Source organism: Anarhichas minor, unplaced genomic scaffold, assembly GCF_050575085.1.
Source record: "Anarhichas minor isolate MPS153535 unplaced genomic scaffold, ASM5057508v1 ptg000018l, whole genome shotgun sequence".
Classification (NCBI taxonomy): Eukaryota; Metazoa; Chordata; class Actinopteri; order Perciformes; family Anarhichadidae; genus Anarhichas; species Anarhichas minor.
In genome coordinates, this window is record NW_027466464.1 from 10,654,351 (window position 1) to 10,674,125 (window position 19,775).

General features: G+C 49.2%; 2 protein-coding genes across 4 annotated transcripts in view; one reads left to right on the plus strand and one right to left on the minus strand.

Annotated features, from left to right (window-relative positions):
- Nucleotides 1-43: 43 nt before the first annotated feature.
- Nucleotides 44-19,620, minus strand: LOC142952682 (bone morphogenetic protein receptor type-2-like). The gene is made up of 13 exons (XM_076094552.1): nt 18,625-19,620; nt 11,241-11,426; nt 10,975-11,154; nt 9,128-9,235; nt 8,867-8,958; nt 6,805-7,035; nt 5,908-6,022; nt 4,699-4,859; nt 4,457-4,604; nt 4,104-4,240; nt 3,756-3,928; nt 2,335-3,656; nt 44-1,896 (listed from the first exon to the last, which is right to left on the minus strand). Exons 1-13 carry the CDS (start codon nt 18,701-18,703, stop codon nt 1,637-1,639), a joined length of 3,192 nt encoding a protein of 1,063 aa, XP_075950667.1. The 5' UTR covers nt 18,704-19,620; the 3' UTR covers nt 44-1,636.
- Nucleotides 16,728-19,775, plus strand: part of dock9b (dedicator of cytokinesis 9b) — a 43,369-nt gene continuing 40,321 nt past the window's right edge. For 2 of the 3 annotated variants that reach the window (XM_076094549.1, XM_076094550.1), the window contains exon 1: nt 18,909-19,711. The gene's annotated coding sequence lies outside the window, so the exon portion shown is untranslated. Of the gene's footprint in view, nt 19,712-19,775 lie in introns of all 3 variants that reach the window. The other variant, XR_012954702.1, reaches the window with a different exon arrangement.

Genomic DNA, 19,775 nt, shown 5'->3' on the forward strand with positions numbered 1-19,775 from the left:
CTGAAACCCAAATGAGATATGACGTTAACAAATATAACCAACGATTATTTCATACATTTATTGAGTTTTTTTTTTTCTTCCATATTGACTTGAAAATGTTTACAGAAACTGTACTGAGCAGATGCATAGCAATGGAGTCGAAGGCCGTGTCCATTGAACGCAACAAAAAAAACAGAATTCCATAAAAACGATGCAAATATCAATGCAGTACACATACATATGTTGGTTTTTTTTTCATACAAATTACAGATTACAAAAACATAAATGAGATCTTTTCATATGCCCTGAAGCAGCGCCTGAAAATACAGAATGATGACATTTCAGCACGCCTGTACAGCGCTACGGCCCGACAAAATCTAATGCTCGTAAAAAGGAAAAACACGACACGTGCACACTCACACGCGCAGGAATCAGTCGTTAGGACATCGAGGGATGAGACGAGGAGAAGCAGAAATAATATCCAGCGTGCTTCAGAGGGGTTTGGTTTCTTTTAGGTTAGTTTATGGTTTTTCCGACAACGGTTCAAGGAGCAGAATGTGGGCTTTCTTAGTGTTTCAGTCGACTGACAGGCAGCTGAACAGAGTCCACAGTGAGGTCAGGCGATGGCGGGACAGGGTTGGAAGTCGGCCACTGTAACAGATCCCTCCGCAGGTTTGATTCCGGTGATTGTAGCGTTAAAATACCCCCCACCCTACGGAGTTTGAGCCATTCCTGGTGTTCATTGTGCAAGCAGAGGGAGTTCCATGAAAACCCACTTTGTTTCTTCCAGTCAGCTTGGGTTGATTGTGTTTGTGCCCGCCCTCCCGAAAAATAGTCCAGAGATTGTCATTTGTTTTTTTTTGCTCTCGAGTCAGGTGGGGGGGGGGGGAATAGTGTACGGTGGATTGTTTACAAAACGATTGTGACAATTCATAAGTGCAACAGAGATTAACATTTAAAAAAAATAACGACGGGATTTGAAACAACCAAAAGAACGGAAGCGTTAAAAAAACAAACATTGAAAGCGTTCGAAAAGCTAAATCCTATTGCACAATTAAAAACGATACACAGGCGAAATAAAATTGGTATTGCATACAAATCAAGGAAACAAATAAAGATTAGAGCAGTTTGTTCCGTCTTTTAAGACCGTCGATGCTTTTTACCGAGCACGCTCCCGAAACACCGCTCGATGCAGCGAACGAGAGCGCTCAAAGTGTTGATTGTTTGTCGTCGCCTTTTATTTTTCAGTTCATTTTTTCAGTTTAGAGACCACTTCGCAACAGACGGGACTTTTCTAAACACTGATTTTAGTCGGTTCAAAGTGCACACAGAAAAAAGAAAAAGGGACGAAACGTGGTAGAAAACAATAAACGGACAAAAGGGGAGATTAATAAAACGCGTAAACAGAAGCGGATGAGAATGCTGCATAGCTGGATTCCATTTAAAGCAATGCCATCATCAGAAAGACACAGGAGTGAGACGGACCTAATTACTGTACACGATCAGACTCAGACTGTTTGTTCACGAGACGCTCCGGAGCTTCCTCCTGCTGATTGAGAGCAGGGAGCTCAGCAGACACAAACCAAACGCTCTCTGGTTGTTGTTATTATTATTATTATTATATATATTTTTTCAGTCTTGTCAGAGAGCCCGCGTTTCACACGTGCGTGTCGCTGGGCTCGCTGGCCAAGCTGCCCCCCCGCAGGTAGATGGCCGAACTGGACTTGGGCCGGCTCTGGCTGTGCGCCTGGCCGCGGGACGACCCGTTGTTGTTGTTGACCTCCGGCCCCCTGGCGTCCGTGGAGATGACCCACGTGGTGGGCCGCCACTTCTTCAGGGAATACGGCGTCTTGACGCGCTTCTTGATCTTCTCGCCGCCCGGCCCCAAGGCCCCGTCCGGCTGGACCAAGCCCTCCCCTGGAAGACAGGAAGGGGACACTGATCAGTCCCTGGAGCGTTTTACATGAAAACATATTCAATACCTGTGTGTTTAGCGTTTCTATTCATTTAAAGGGACCTCCGGGCAATTCAGTATTACACTTTAATCAAGTTGGAGAAATGTTACAATGCAACCTATATAGCGTCATTAGTGTAGTGTCATTAGTTGGTAAATGCCCAATTATTTCTAACTCCTAGCCCCAGTATGTAACTCTGTCGTCTCCACTCCCAAGCTGAGATAAACCCGATGACATCACTATGTTATTATGACATCATGGTTTATTTTCACATGCCACATGACGGGCAAACTGCTCTCCGCGTGTACAATCCCTTTAAGGATACAAAGTACGGTATCATCGATGTATTCAACAATTTATAATAATATAATATAATGCACCTAAATAAATAGTCAGTCACCTAGTGAGGCCAGGTCCTGTGTAGTGAAGGACAGGTCGAGGGAGTTGGGTCTCTCAGGCCGGCGGGTTCTGGGCTGCCTGAGCAGGGCCTCCCCTCTCATGGTGACCGGAGCTTCCCGCTGGGGGGCGACGACACCGGACCCCTCCCTCTCTCCTGGGGGCCCCGTGGTCTCCCTGCTCCCTCCCTCCCCGCTCCCCTCCTCCTCCCCCCCGTCGCTCTCTCCTCCGCTCTCCCCGTCCCCCCTGCCGTGGCCGGTGTTGCTGTTGTTGTTGTTCGTGTTGGGCCGGGCCGAGCGGAGGGCCGCGACACTCGGCGCCGCCTCCCTCGGGTCGGGCTGCTCCCGCTCGCGGCTCAGGAGCGGCTCGTGCTCGTCGGGGCTGGCTGTGATGACGCCGAGGCTCAGGCGGCCGTCTCCGGACCCGTTCTGAGTTACGCTGGACCCTCCGAAACCCGTCGCCCCGCCTGCCACCATGGCCGAGACCCCGGCGCTGGTGTGACCGTTAGCGGCGCCGTTGGCGCTACCGTTGGCGTGCGCGTCGCGCAGAGCGGGTGTGTTGTTTGTGCCCGCGCCCCGATGAGCCTCCGCCGCTGCGTTGGTGCCCGTCACTGCACCAATGTTCATCTTTGAGCCCTCCACCTGCCGCAGGTTGGACTTCCCCGAGCGTCCGAACTTGAACCTGAGTGAGGACGACGAGGACTCCTTCTTGGTGGGCTTGGTGCGCAGGGGCAGACTGGACGGCCTCTTGGGCAAGTTCTGCTGCTTGGGCAGGGGGAAGATGGTGGCGGGCATCGGGGCGGCGGGCTCCGACGTGCCCGCGGCCTCACTCGCCATCTTGATGAGCGGGTAGAGGAGGCTGGAGCTGCCGGGGCTCAGCGGATCCGGGGAGCAGAACTGCTTCTGCGAGTGCTCCATCAGGTTCTCATCCGAGCTCTCCTTCAGGTTCTTGTCGACCTCCTTCGGGTCAAGCTTGGTGGTTTCCAGGTCCTCCTGGGTCAGGTGGAGGCAGACGGGGACCGTGGCGGACCCTGTGGTGCCCTCGGAGTCAGAGATGATAGTGGTGGTGGTGGTGGTGGAGGCTGAGGGGCTGCCTCTGAACCCCGCGCTGGTGCTGCTGCCCTCCGGGCTGGGCAGGCGGGCGTTGGCTTGCTGCTGGCGCTCCTGATTGATGGAGTTCCTGTTCCTCTCTCCGGTCCCGGCCCCAGCGCGACCGCTCACCGAGCCGGTGGTGTCGGCCTGCGCGTTCTTGGCAACGCCCTCGTTCTCCTCGATGTAAGTGGACGTCTGGTCTGTGTAAGGGCCCGACTTCGGCGTCATGCGATTTCTGGCGGGACACACGGAGAGGCAAAAAAACAAAACACGTCAAGGACGACATTTGAAATGAGCAGCGCGACGATAGAGGTCTTTCTGCGTTCACGCATACCTCTCGTTGTGCAGCGTGGTGGACATGGGGTTGAGCGTAGGGCTGACCGACTTGGAGCGGTCCCATATGAGGAGCAGCTCCGCCAGACGCTCCTCGGCACACTGGGCCGTGAGTCGGGCCTCTGCGTCCTGGTCCCAACAGTCTTCCATCGTCTCTTTCAGAGAGCGGACCGCCTGGAGGAGAAGACACGGTTTTGATATTAAACAATACGAGCAATATGAACACTCGCTATAGAAACAGCGCCTGGATTCTGGAGCCTTGCAGACCAGCTGCTATAATCATCCGTTGCACCACTAATAAATACACACACAGTTCTCTGAGAACGTCTTTTCACACACACTAACGTACCAAACTGTTCTCTTTCCAGGCCTCGGGGAATTTGGGCCGCTGCTTCTCCCTGGACACCAGGACCTGCATGTCCTCAAACGTCGGGTGGTTCCCTGCCTCCGCCTGGAAGGCCATCTGGTACTCTGGCACCGACTCTCCTGGAGGTAAGGGACGAGGAAGGACGTGTCTTACATATTTTTCACGGGGCAGAAGTATTCATTATGGATGTGCATTTCGCTGTCTGCTTCCCAGATAAGATGAATGCGTATTTAATGGCTTTGTGCTGTCTGCAGTGTGGGAGGGGTTTGTGCTGTTGGTGAAGATGATGGAAGTAAAAATTAAAAAAACTACAAGCATGTGTGTCTGTGTCTCACCAGGGAAGAGGTCAGTGCATCTCATGAAGCTCTCCCAGTAGATCAGGCCCAGGGAGTACATGTCCACCTGCTTCAGCGCCGACTCGCAGTCCCTCAGGTTCACCGCCCCCTCCAGGACCTCCGGGGCCATGTAGCGGATCGTCCCCACCTGGCAGACGGAGTGAAAAGCAGGGTGAGTCACGGCGAAAAGAGATGGAGGCGAGACGGGGAAGACGTAGATCCTAAAGCTGCCGAACGCTCACCTCGCTTATGGCGGTGTTCTCCTCCTCGCCGTTACGCGCCGGCCTGTTCCCCGTCAGCTTCATGGACAGGCCGAAATCGATGATGACGCACGTGCCGTCGGCCTTGACGAGGACGTTCCGGCTGTTCAGGTCCCTGTGGGAGACCGCCGGCTTGTACAGGTCTTGATGAGAGATGGCAAAGAGAGGATGAGGAGAAGATAAAACGGAAGGGGGCTAATTTATCTTTCATTAAAACGTGTAAGCCGGCACAGCGCTCCCAAAAAATGTTAGCGCTTCAAAAGACGGGCATGTTTGTTTTGGTGGTATTTGCGAATGAACGATAACAGCCAGCAAATCCCTTCACACAGCTTTCCATTCCACTCATTACTCATTGTTCGCCGCAGCAAGTTGCGCTGCCGACAGATAGCTAAAACCCTTTAATCTAATCTACAACAATGGGATTAAGACCCGATCACAGTGGCCTCTCCGCCTGCAGTGTGTTGCCGTCCAGCAGAGGGCGCAGTGAAGGGCCGGCTGGAAGTCCCGGCAGTTACCGCAGTTATCTGCTGGAGAAGGGGGAGGAATGGGGGAGGAATGGGGGAGGGATGGCGACTGTACCGAAGCCCGAGGGGTTCTCGCTGTTTCGCAGCCGCGCACAAGCGCTTCTGTTGCTCCTCCGCTGTGCTGACTTGCAGAAAAGTTGTCACGCGCTCGCACAAACAGAATCCCTTCTATTGCTCTCCTTATCTGTGCCGATGAAGAGGGAGGAGGTGCATTCTCGCGGCTCAAAGGCTTAGTTCAATTGTCACTTCTGCCTCCTGAGACTGATTTATTTCTTTATTTTTTATTTTTTTTTACACTCTCTAGCTTGAGGCCAGTCTATAAATAACCTTGGCTGGGCCGTGCACACCGTGTGTACGTGCGTCAAAATGCAGGGATGCAGAGCGCTCCAAGCCAAACAGAGCCACGTGGAGCTGCAGGGTGCGGGTTGTAAGAGGGCTCAACACACACACACACACACACACACACACACACACAGACACACACTAAAGCCTTTTGAAAATAATCTAAACTAACAGGGCTACATACACTGAAAGCTTTCCCGTTTTCCACCACGATTCTTCGGATGTGTTTCAGTAACAGCCTGGGAGCTTGAGTAAACTGTGAGCAGTTATGTAATTAACTTTGAGGTGTGTGTGTGTGTGTGTGTGTGTGTGGCCTCCAGCTCACCTCCTTTGAAGAGCTCCGTGTGCAGGTAAGCCAGGCCGCGGGTGACTGAGTGAGCGAGCCGGCAGCTGTTGACCCAGTCGTTGGTCTGGACGCCCAGGTAGCGACTCAGAGAGCCCTGGGGGGGAAAAAGAGATAAGAGGAAAAAAACAGATAAGAAAAAATGTCCCGGAACTGCTAGAGGTTCAGAGGGTTAAATTGTCAAGACTTTATTCCCGTTTTTGGACTCTCCGTCCACCGTGGAGGCCTGAGAGAAAAATATCACTAGAACGTTCGAGAAGGCCAACCTTGTGCTCTCACCTCCCCTTGGAGATTCATAACAAAACTGAATTTAAGAATATTTTATCACCACCCAATAACGGCCTTGCAGAGCCATGAGATATTTGCAAGCGGAAAGGAATTCTGATTAAAGAATCCGGTGTAAACACGACGTTTCATGAGGAATATCGAGACACCAGACAGGATTCTGTACATGATTCATTTCCTTCCTCAATCATCTCCGTCAGCCTTGATGAATCCATGATCGGCCCCGACGCACAAACACACACACACACACACACACCTTTCCTCTCAACAATCAATCACAAAGGCAATGCCCACATCCGCTGCTGAAGAAAATCACATTAAATCGGTTCGTTTTAATGAGATTATCATTTATTTGGATGCATTATGCGTCTCGGTCTCCTGTCCTGCACCGCGTTTCCATGACAATGCGCATTAGCGCAATGGTCGCGATGCACAATAGGCTCCGTTCATTGGCTGACTGGGGGTCAGCTGACTTGTCATTATGATGCTTCATTTGGACAGCAAATTTATTGGGTTATTTATGGTGGAGTTCCTGGCGTTCCTGTCTTGATGTTGAACACACACACACACTAGACCCCCCCACACACTACTCACATGTGGGTAGTATTCCATGACCAGCAGGTACTCCGTGCGTCCCTCTGGGCCCGTCCGCTCGTCGGCGGCCACAAAGCGGGCGATGTTGTCGTGCTCCAGCAGCGGCAGCCGGTAGATGGAGCACTCGTTGAGGAAGTTCTGGCGGTTGGCGGCGGTGAATACCTTCACGGCCACGGGCCGCTCGTCCAGAGAGCCGCCGTAGACGGCGCCGTATCTACCGCGCCCGATCAGCTGGTGGGGATGGGGGGGGGGGGGGGGGGGGAATATGTATTTATGGATCTTTATTTCTCTCTTGTCTAACAAAAAGAAACTGTGTGAATGAAGTAATTGTGTTGTTTGTGCCGTTTACAGAAAGATTGGATGACAAATACAAAGCAGCAAAAAAGAAAAAGAAAAAAAAGAAACGCCCGAGGAGCAGCCGCGCAGATAAAGACAGACAATCAGACAGAAGGCAGATTGTAAAAAACAAAGTTAAAGGCCAACAGCGGGGTCAAACGGTTAGAAATGGCCTCAAGTCAGTTCCAAATCTTCTAATTAGTGCCCTGAATTAGCAGGAACACACTGTGGCATTGAGGTCTAAACATTCTGCCTGAGAAAGGATTAAACATATTTATCTCTGGCTATAAAGTATGCTGTAAAAGCAGGAGACTATTTTGTCTTTGAGTAAGACTCCCCCCCCCCCCCCCCCCTACAATGAGTTTGCCGTGAAAGAACGAGCGCCTGCATTTGATAAGGCACAAGGACAGCGCTCTGAATTCAACTCCTGCCTGAAAAGATAGCGCTCTTTCTCTCTCGCTCGGCTCTGAAATCCACTGAATAGATGTCGAAAGAGAGAGAAGAGAAAACTAACATCTCCGGATCAAAACGTTCAGCACTGATCGCTGTCTTTTGTCACATTGACGACACTTCATACCAGAAAGGCTGTATGGTTAATATTACCATACAGGTTTAGATTACTATCAGTTTTCTTTTTCTGCCTTCTTGTCTGGCACTGATTTCACCTTTTTTCCCAGTTGGATAACAAACTTGCAGAGACTTGAAACCTGCTTGAGACAGAGCTCTCAGTCTTTGGTTCTGGTTTGGACAGTAACGTAGGTTTACCAGAAGTCTACTAAATAAGTCAACTTTGACTCGGTTTCCCACGGGACAAGAACAGCGGTTTCCTGGGTGAAAGTCTATGTTGTTGTTTTTTTACCCAACCACCAGTAATGATTACTTCATTACTGGAAGCTTCCACCAGCCGAATAAGCTCGTGAGCAGCATTGAAATTGCCTCGTGTTCCTTTTGGGAATGTGTGTTTCAAATGGAGAAATCATGATATTCTGAGAAAAGCTCAATTGTTCTTTTAAAGTTACATCTGTCATCGCTCCGTCTCCTGCCTTCGCCCTGCTTGTGTCATTGTGTCTGAATATCATCCAGACTCCATTGACTTCCTATCACAATATGAGCTCTCCCATATCAGGTTGTCGGGATCCTGTGTCAGTATAAGCCTAAAAAAAACAAACAAAATCCTATTTTTGTGCGCCCTGAATGCATCCTGCCGTGATCGGATGATAAAAGGTCACATTGGAAACGACAAAACGTAACCGTAGACCTCTGTGTATTTTGGCCTCTATGCCTTTGGTTTCTCTTTCTAACTCTTGTTCACACACACACACACACACACACACACACACACACACACACACACACACACACACACACACACACACACACACACACACACACACACACACACACACACACACACACACACACACACACACACACACACACACACACACACACACACACACACTTCCTGTGTGTAGAGACGCTGAAGCCAGTGAGAATAACATATCTGACCCAATGATACAAGCTTGCATCTTCTCAAAACGGGGGGAGTGGAAAAGCCAGGATTTTTGGGTATTAAAGATGTGGCGAGTCACCCTCACCAGTTACACATCCCCACCACTGTCACTAAGAACAACCACATGCCAGCGTGGAGCTGTAACGTTGGAGCCCGACTAGACACAAAGACGGAGGTAGAGAGGCGAACAGAGAACACCATGTGGGCGCGTACCTCCAGCAGTTTGAGATTGTCTAGATCCAGAGAGCTCTCGGAGCCGGCGGCCTCCATCATATTCAGGTTGTGAAGGCCTTGCTTACCATCTCCTGTTAACACACACACACACACACGCACACAGTTCAGGAAATGTAAAAAACATGGGGACGCATTCAAAGAAGAGATTATCTCCGATTCATTTTTATAAAACGTATTAAAATTCTCCAGAGGAAAAAACAAGCATTTAAAGAGCCTTGAATGGTTCCCATGGTAACTCACTGCGCATCATGCGGTAAGCGAAGAAGGCTGCTACGGCAACCACGGCCAGCACGGAGACGGTTGCCAGGGCGATGATTATTGTCTCTTCGTGGCGCAGTGGGCGGGGGTCTACAAGGAGAGAGGGGGGGGCAGGGACACACACATCAACAACAGAAAGTACACATTAAAGTGTAACACCTGTGTGTGGGAACCTTTGATTAGTGAGGAGGGCCGTGTGCAACAGCTGAGTGACCAGTTTATTAGGTGCACCTGTACAATAGATGCAATCCAGTGCAACAGACTGGAAGTTGTGCACACAATATGTTTTCAAGTTCTTTTGTTTTTCCTTCCCAAACGCAGGCCGACATGCACACAAACGTTTAAATGTCTCGGGTACGCGAGCGTGTGCAAGCTGCATCGGACCATAAGCACCACAACAACCTAAACATGCCGCTAGTCTGCTGCAGAAACACACTCTGCATCCATTACAGCCGTCGACACCCGCGCTGACACCTGCTTTATCAGTAATTGATGACTCGGAGAGCCTGAGGGCGGCTTCGACTGATGCGGCAGCATGAGCACGCACACGCGTCTCGCACACGAACGCCTGGGGGTTGGCCCAAAGAATCGCTTTAAAATCTACAACATTTTAAAAAGGTGCAATGTGTGAGATGTGTCCAGAATTTCAGTTTAAAACGTTAAAAAAATGGACAAAATAGAGACAACTATCTTATATAAATTGTACTTTTTACCCCATTATTATTATAGATTACAGTGTGTAAAGTAGCTCAAATGAACTCAGCTGCAACATAAAAGTAATGCAATAATAATTATAATCTGATTACATAACATATTCTGTATTTTAAGTATATTTTGACGTGAACACTGGACTTGCTTACTCGCCACTTTTACTGAGGTAAAACATCTCCTACTTCTCACACCCTCCAGCCCCGGGCGACGTCATCCGAGCTTCTTGGCTTACGATCACTACTTCTAATAAAACCGGCACGAATCTGCCCAGACATGTCAGGCGATAACAGAGCAGAAACAAAGACCGGATTTAAAGTTACAACACGAAAGCGATCAATCAATCAGAACAAACAGTCTTCTGACGCTAAATGTTACATTTTTTCCTCGAATTCCTGCTGCCGTTGTCTCGTCATCGGCGGGGACACACGCCCGCAGACGGAGCAGACGGCGTGTAATCCGAGGAATGCGGAGAGACGACATAGACGGGAGAGAGCGTGCGTTTGTGTTTATGTGTGGGCAGGAGAGAGGATGAGCCGCCGCCATCAACCCGCCCCCTCATCCTGCCACACACATTGCTTTCATTCACAGCTAAACAAGTAACAATACATGTGTTCGCTTCGTTCGACACCTTACTGAGCCGTGAGGGCTGTATGACGGAGCAGAGGGGGAGGAAGAGGAGGACGAGGGAGAGAGAGAGAGAGAGAAAGTCGGAGTAGGTGTTTCAGGACCGTGTGGGCCTAGATTCGTGTTTCTCCCATTCGTCTCCGCGTTAGTCATATTTCCTTCATTCTTTTCCCCTTCGCCCGATTGTGTAAGACATGACTGCCTCTCTGAAGATTGACCCCTGAGTCAATTCATCCAAATTCAAAGGACAGCGTGAAGGCCTTCACACGACGGGAGGCGGAACAAATAAAAGACACGGAAATGCGGAATACTCGCCTTCACATCTGGCAGCGATGCAAACTTGCGAACAGTTGCAGCGCTTCAATAAAAGTTCTGAATAGATAGATTTGTCTTGGTTTCGGACCGAGAAGCTGACTTTTGTCGGTTAGCTGACCATCGGTCATAAAAACCATTGGATTGGGTTCATTGTTGCAGGTGTGCGTGAATGATCTTACAGGGGCTTTGTGCCGTGGTGGGACTGGGCGGTGGGAAGTCCTCTGTGAAGTTGACGTTGCACATGTCGCTGCCGCAGCAGCAGAAGTGGTACGTCCCGTTCTGGATCTGTGGCGGGAAGTTGGTCACCACGCAGCGGTCGTCTCGGCAGCCCTGGTGGTCGCCCAGGTGAGTCCAGCAGCCTGGCAGAGAGAGAGGCGACGGGTTATGATTCTCTAAAAACCCCAATAGAAGTGTGAAAGAGAACATTTTAAACCTCTAGTCGTACCTTGTTTGACCAGCCGCACTTCGCCCGGAAGACTTTTCTCCCACAGGCCGAAGCAGTGGCTGCCCTTTACACATCGGATGGTGGTGTTCTCCGGGGAGACGCGGCCTTCGCCCCCCGCCACTCGATCCACCTCCCACTGCTGCTGCTGGTCGGTGAAGGCGCACTCCCTCTCCTCGCCCTGCGCCGCTGTGGGGAGACAAGAGCAGTTGGAGCTAAGTGGGAAACACAGCCGAGCTCTGCTGGGTTGCAACAAAGCGAATGAAATAGTTGGATGACAAGCGTGAAATTCCAAAAAGGCAGTTTGTGTTAATGAGCAAGTGTGGTAAGGAGAAAGATAAAGGCGACTCAACAGCTTCATTAATTCATGCCATGTCATCGCATCTCTTTGTCGATTCTCATTGCACTGAAGCCTTCATTTCTAATCACACAGCATCTTCCTATAAGAAGTCTGAAAGGAGAATTCACAACTAAAGAACAGCCGTCTGGCTTTGTGAGAGGCAGCAGTCTTTACAGGGAAGGATCGTCAATAGAAATACATTATGCAAACACACGCAGACGCTCGGAGAAAAAGAAGTAACCCGAAGACTCGAAACCAGCCGTATAGAAAATATAATCAAAAACAGCAAGACGACCGTGAACACAATGAAAAAGAAATGAGAGATGGATGTTGAGCCAATGTCAGACTGTGTGTTTATGTACACAGCCTGTGTTTCGGGTCATTTCAGATAAGGGAAACACAACGTGAAAGTTTGTTTCCCTCACTCCCAGTTCCTCCCTTTCCTTCATCCGGAAAGGGGGGGGGGGGGGTGGTGGTGGTGGGGGTGGGGGGGTGTTGTGGAGGGAGGAGGGTGACTGTGCCCTGCCGAAGGTCAAGCTAGCCTGTGTGGGCAGTGGGTGACGCGATGGAGCGGTGGCTCGGCCGGGCACGGCGCCAGCTTCCCTCCTCCGATAAAGCTATCAACCCCGGGCCTACTGTGGGCCTCGGCTGCCCTCGACCTGCGGGCCTTTGCTGCCTACTGTTCAGTGGGACTGACTTTGCCTCCGGAGGGGAGCGCGCTGTGTGCATGCAGAGTGGGAAAAGAGTTCAAACTACAGGTTAAGTATGAGGAGGAATTTTCTTTTTTTTTTGACGAGGAAACTGACGACGGCACCGCCAGGGTTAGATTCCCAACGGGGCAGACGATGCATGCAATTAACAATTATCATACGTCTTATCTCGTACTGCACATGTTCTCACAAAGGCAATGAAAAAAAAATATGTGTGAGGATTGTTTACAGCAAAGTCAAAGGCTTTAACAATATTATCTGGGTTTTCAAAGTGTGGTTAAGAGGGACTATGCACTTTCCTCGACTGTGACACTCAATCTCTTGTAGAAGCCTCAACAATGAGCGTTTCTACCTCAGCTACACGCTTCCTTTCCAATTATCCAGACCCAGAGGTGGAGGAGAGGGGGGCTGTGGAGGTGAGGAACATAAAGGAACAATTGGAGGAAGTGCAGAGCCGGAGACAACACCCAAAGACAGCAAGACACACGGACTGACCTTGCACGCCAGGATCAGAGAACAGAACAGAAGTACCTCCCTTCTTTCTCCCAAAGCTGGCTAGATACTGTATGCCGACATGAATTATAAATACTTTTACTACAATTCAAGGCTATGAAATGAAAAACCCCGTAATGATACTGGGTCTACGAGAGGCTCTTGGGCATGAAGAAAACTGAAACCGCAGATAAAAAGCTTATCGTCTTGAGTTCTAGCTAGAAATTGATTTTTGGTTTTCATTCAAGTGTGATTGATGTTTTTTCCTTCATTGCCACGAGGACAAACGGTTGATTTTCATACATTTTTGTTGTATTAATACAAAGCAATGCCTCCGTATAAACACAACTAATTATGTAAATCACGTACCCTGATGATAATAGCTAATTGGTTCATTGCTTCAGTGTGCACAGGCTGCTTCTTTAATTACCATTTCCCCCGGATCTTTAAACAAATAAATATATTTATTTTATTTTCCTGACAATGCTACATTGCTAGCAACAAATCTGTCTGCAGATGGAGCGCTAGTTAAGCTAGCTGTTAGCAGCCGGTAAGCAGCACAAGGCTGCTGTCAATACATTATGATGCGTTCAGGCTCTATTCAGATTGATGACTAACTAGCAGGTAACGTGTTCTCATGATGTGTTCAAATGTAAAATGTAGTTTTTGGGGAGAAACTTGTTTGATGTTTTCACAGCAATATAAGATAGATCTAGGCAGTCACAACCGGGCCTTGCTCATTTGCAGTCTGAGCCACGGCAGCACTCCTGTAGTCACGTTTCATTGGTTTGTCTGCCACTCCGCTCGTTGGCCATTCGACTAAAAAAATTCCGTCTTTCTTGCGAGCGTTTCTGGTTGGATGCCAATCTCTTGTGTTTATCTCTGATTGGCCGTGGCGGGCCCTCCGTCCCTGGTTCTGCTCAGCGGAGCTCGCTGTGCGATCTTGGCTTCCGCTGCAGGATTTTGGATTGTGGGTCAGAGTACGCAGGCAAGGCCAGTGGAGCGAGGCAGATGAGAGAGGGACAGAGAGGGGGGAGAGAGGGTAGTCATATCAAAAGGCTTCGGAGTAGTTTTCTGCTCCGAGCCTGTTCATTGGATGATGGTGGGCAGTGCTGAGTGTTTACCCATGGCCCAGTTATTTGCTAATCTCCCCCCCCAATTGGCCTTGGGTGCACCCTCCCACCCGTCTTCCCCCGTCCCCTCAGCCCTCGCTGCTAAAAAACAACAGCGATCTAATCTGGCTCTCTCCTTCCTCGCTGCCAAGGCCCATCGGAGAGACGCGAGACACGGCGGTCCGAGACTTGATTAAAAGTCACCGAGTGTTCTCTCCCCGCGACGGGTTCCGAGTTCACGTCCAAGAGTGGAGGCAGGAACACGGGGGGGGGGGGGGGGGATGAAACGTGCTCAGTGCACACGCCGTCTCCCCTGCAGACACGTGTGCACTGTCCACAGCCACCGAACGAGCCGTGCTCTCTTGTGATGGGGGAGAACTGGCACCACGTTGCCGTGTAGAGACGTTTACTTTTGCCAACCAGCCTTAAATATCGTCGTGCAAAGCGGCACGCACGTGGCGGCCGTCAGAGGCACGTGTCGGCCCTAATCGTACCTGCTGCTAGTGTTTGGGTGCACGCTTGTTGCTGAGGTCGGATGGACGGCTTTTGGTCGTCTTTGCTGACATCCCCAATTTTCCAAGTCTCCCGGTTGAGTTAAAAGATGGGGGGGGGGGGGGGGGGCTGAGTGGGCTTTCATCCGGCCCATCTGTTGCCACGGGACCCCCCCCCCCCTCCGGGTCTGTCTGAGTCTGGTACAGTTATGCTAATCCTGGGGTTTACACTGCCCCTCAAAGCTTAAAGGCCTCCATTATTGACCATGATGCATTTATACCAAATATACACCCTCCCCTCCTTTTATACCTTAACTTTCCCAAATATGTGATGAAAACACAGATGACAGAGCGAGGTGGTGTTTACCATCACACCACAGGGGGGGGGGGGGCATAATCTCAGATTATTTATGAGCAAGCAAAAGTTTGGTTTCGGGCTGCGTCTCAATTTGGTCTTTGTTTGTGACAACGTCTCTTCCTCGTTGACTAAATGAACAGCCGCTGCTACATACTAGCTTGACAAGCTGCAGCCTGCGGTTGTCTGGTATGACAGGGCTTCACCTGTTCTGTGAGAGCAGACAGGTGCTGTGAGCCAACACCTCCTATTGCTCCTATTGTCTAAAAAATAAATACTAAATGTTTCAGAATAGAGAGAGCCGTGTCATCAAACTCAATACATTTCCGTTAGCGATAGCTCCGCAGGACCGTGCTGTCCACTGGCTGCTAACAGCTAACGTTGACTAGCTTTCCTCCTGCCGATTTCGACACTGACTCGTTGTTCAGGGAAGAAACAGCCCATCCGGATTTTGGAGATTGTTAATCTCGAGCCCTACCAGTACCTATGGAAAAAAAAATGTTGACCCCTAAAACTAAATATCACCTCGTATCTGTTATTCACTCCAGAAATTCAGACTCTTTATCCTGCTGCATAATATGTTGAAGCACCCTGAATGAACGGCTCACCCCCCCCACCCCGTCTGTCGGGCTGGCTGCTGTTGATTCCAGGCATCCTATAATATAACAGAGTGACACAACAGGCTGCAAATAACACAGGGAAGCACTTTAAGCAACAACACGACGGTTAAATACAAAGACACACCAGCTTAGCCCTATCATGTTTCAGTTGGAATAATATTGGAGTATTATAGGCCTAATAGCACAAGTAACAAATAAAATCACAGCTGTCACAGAGTAACATGATTAAAGCATTATTAATGATTAAAGAGATAATAACACCTTAAAGCAGTGCCCTGTTATAAAGCTTCTTACCATGAAAATACATTAACAAAGAAAAAAAAACAACCAAAACAGCGTTTTGGTTGCGCGTTCCAGACTTATTGTCTCTGCCGGTTAAGGAAAAAACACGTTCGTGTTAATCATAGGCTGTCACTCCGAGTTACCATCTCAAGGCTGCACCTTTTGTTTTCTAAAACATCCACTAATTTCTCCATTTTGCCAAAGCAGAAGGCCCGGCTGAACACTGTCCTATTGTATCCCGCTTTGCTTTTTTGCCTCTGCTCACAACTCAAACCGAGGTACTAAGAGAGACGGACATTGATTTTTTTTCTTCATCTAATAGAGTACAAGGCTCGCTGTATTAGAGACCAAGTGCCTCTCTTCTTCCCCTCCCATTTCCAGCGTTGGTTGGTCGGTTTCTAGCTGCAGTTAGTGTCATTTTATCTCATGAAGAAAAGATGTGGACAGAGTGCAACATATAGCCGAGCCAAAGTGGGTGCAGTGCTTTTATATCCTTCGCCGTCTGCAACAGCTCCTTCCTTGATTTCCTGTCTAAATTGCATTACACTTCATTGTATTACCGCTATTTTCGCTTCTACGCACCGGTTGCATTTACAACTGATTTGAACATTTTACGAGCTACTTCCACCTATTTACCGTCCCTGTGTTTACCTCCAGCACGGTGCTTCGTCCACATTCAGAACAGACCATAATGCCCACGCAGCGGACTAGCTTGAGAGCTAAAGGTGATGCTGCTGTGTGGAGAGGGCCCCTGGGCTTTGGACTAAATCAATGCTGTTAATTGAAACGCGCACACCGCCGATTACTGTGCTGCTTTCTTACAGTCTACGGTTTGTATAAATGTACCATGTCGAGTACAATCAGTGTTGCAGCCCATAATACATGAAGGAGATTTCAGCTCTTCCGTTTCCTGCTTTTAAAATGTCTCCAAGGCAAATTCCTGAGCGAGTATTGTTCTTGGCATTTCATCTATTCCGACTCATCCTCATCTCAGTCGTCTTCATCCTTGCCATTCAACTCACAGATTAAATGCCAGTTCTGACAATAGTCTGCATCTGGTTTACCAAATTAAACTCAAGCCAATAACTTCACTTTCCGCTGATGTGACCGCAGAGCCCGCCGTGGCCCCCGGCGAGGCCGGAGAGAAGCGGCCCGGTCGGTGGAACAGTGGGCCTGTCAACGCCACAGTGTGGTGCCGAGGACACACAGCCTCACAGCTTGGACAGGCGGAGCAAAGGACCAGTCCTGGTTTTGTGCTCCCGGTATAATACTTCTGCTCTAATCCTCTTTGGACCCCCTCAAAAAAAAAAATGGGACAACAGTGCCCTCAATGTGGGCTGTCAGGAACTGAATGCCACTACTTAAAAACACCTGCAGGTCACGCCGCAGGTGAGCGTCTGCTCTGGATGCAAACGGGTTAAAAGCGTGGAAGGGAAATGAATAACGATTTGAGAAACAGGTGAAAGGCGGGACGATGGGAGTCCAAACAATGTTGGGAGCTCAGACTCGGAGGGAAAAGCTGTCGCCCTAATTAGTTTTGCACAGTGCAACGATTCTAATTTATTGTCTGTTTACATGACACGCATGCACACGAGTATCCATCAATCATCCTCGCACCGATTGTCGAGCGAACGCGTCAATCCTCTGCCGGTAATCGTTGCATCGCTCTTGTGGGGGGGGGGGGGTGGAGTATTACTAATTAGCATGCCATGCCTCAAAAAAAAAAAGGTTTGCTGAATGTTACGATTTGGATTGAAAATAATTGCACTCCTCTGTCGTCCGTCCCCCCACTGATCCTACGTCACAACCTGGTAACTCATCTTCTCAGTAAAAACATCATGTCCCGCTCCATCCGCTGAATCACCCCACTTCCTTCGCCTTACTCATCCACCCCACTATTTCTACATATTAAATTAGAAGCAGCAGGCTCTTTTCTCCGGTGTTTCTTCCATGTGTGAGGTCATAAATCAGAGAGTAGAAAAATATTGTCTGGACCATTGGAACTTTTAACAATTACAGTCCTTGCTCGGCATTGTATTTAAGTGGAAAGACACTTGTCTGTTAGATGCAAATAGAGTCTCTTCCCTATTTCAACACCAAACACAGTAACCGTTCATTCAAATTCTGAGCCACACTTACATATTTCCCGCTACAACCATAATTACTCTGGGCTTCTGATAATACAGTCTGTGAATGGATGGGGGAGCCTCAACAACAACAACAACAACACACACACACACACACACACACACAATATATTATTAAGAAGCTGTTTGTACACACATTCACACCCACGCACCAAACACCAGACGAGCAAACCCGGGCTGCAACAAGACCTATTTTCAAAACACACACACACTGCCAAAGCCTAAGCACCATGTTGAACTTCCATCACCTAAATTACCCATCTTGTAAAATACCTCCCCTGTCTTCCCACACATTCCACATACACTCTCCCCCTCCCCCCCCCCCTCCTCCCCCCTATCTCTCACATGAACTGTTCCTCCATCTCTGTGCAGGCCGGGCTCCTATCTTATCATGCTCAAGGTCTCACAGAAGCCTGGCTTCAGCCCAAAAGTCTTAAACAGGGGCACAACTTGGCAGACGGGGACTGCGGTATGTTTCGGCAGTGTTTTTCCAGGCCTTTGTACACAGAATGATTAGGAGGAGAGAAAAAAAAAAAAAGAGCCAGGGCAGATATCTAAGAAGGTTCACTCCAAGATGGAGAGGACAGTAGGGACAGACAGACACATATGGTGATTTAGGAGGAATGTATACTGAGGACAATCTGCATGACCAATACAAAAATTATGCCACAAATGTAATTGCCCTAGTCAAAATATTATAATTTGAATAGAGGCTCAAGTAGACATTATTCAAGCTACAAATACAGGCAGCAGCCCAAAAGGAAGGCATCAAATATTCATGAGAAGCACATTTACCTCTTTACAAAAAAAAAAATCAATTCCCTAATAAGCCACTTACCAGCCACAGATGTCAGGAGAATCGTCAGGCAAAACCCAAATTTAGCGAGTGATTTCATCGTGATTCGGCCCACAGCCATGACAGCTTACAGTCGACTTTGGTCTCTCAGGTGGAGCTCCTTCTTCTTCTTCTTCTTCTTCTTCTTCTTCTCTGGTGCTCTTGTTCAGTAGATACCACCGTGCTGTCCTCACGTCAGCTCAATAACTTGAACAGAGTTCTCAGGCATGGGACACATTAATATATATATATATATATATATGGGGCAAAAAAAAACTGTTGTTGTTGTTGTTTTGGTCGTCTAACTAACATTCATTGCCGATAAAAAGTTGGTCCCGTTATCGAGTCCCGCACAGACCGGACAGACACACCGAGCAGCTAACGCTTTTGGCGGATCTGCCGTTTACAACTAGCCAGCCAACGACGTCCATATCTGCTAGCTAACATGCTAGCTGCTTGGAGAGGAGGGGGGGGCGACTGTCTGGTGCTAGAAAACTTGGGCAAAGAAGGTAAATATCGCAAAAAGAACCGTCGTGCAACTAATTTGTGTAAGCACGGACCATTCTCAACTAAAAAAATAGTCAACCCGTTCGACACCACAGGCAGGAATTTGGCGTAAACCTTAGCCAATTAGCTCGGTTATGTTACAAGCTGACTGCTATCGACGCTAACCGATGTTAGCCTGAGAGCTAGCCAGTTAGTTCGTCCCGTCTCATTTCACGATCTCCGCTGAGAGGGGGAAAAATCACAAGTCAACGGCGCCAACAGTGAGCTTCTCTGGTTTGCGATAGACGGAGATTATTACACCCATCCCGGCCGCCGATGGGACGAGGGATCGGATATATCTCGGTCTGATCTTCCCCGAGGCAGTCGGCGGCGTTTGGCATTGACGCTTTGGAGCTCCGCTGTGCAGACAGACAGGCAGGGCGGCGGGGGGAACGCCTCGTTTGCAGGCTTGTCTGGACCGCTCGTCTCCGGTATCAGGTTGCTGTGGGTTGGTGTTGGGGGTGGAGGACAGTCCTGCAGGAGGCGGGGTGATGCAGCGCCGCTGTGCCGCAGACTATGGACATAACACACGTGCTGCGTTCAGGTACTCCATGCAAGTCTCCGAGTTTTTCACTTTACTGTAGTAAACACTGTAAAGCTTGGCTCAG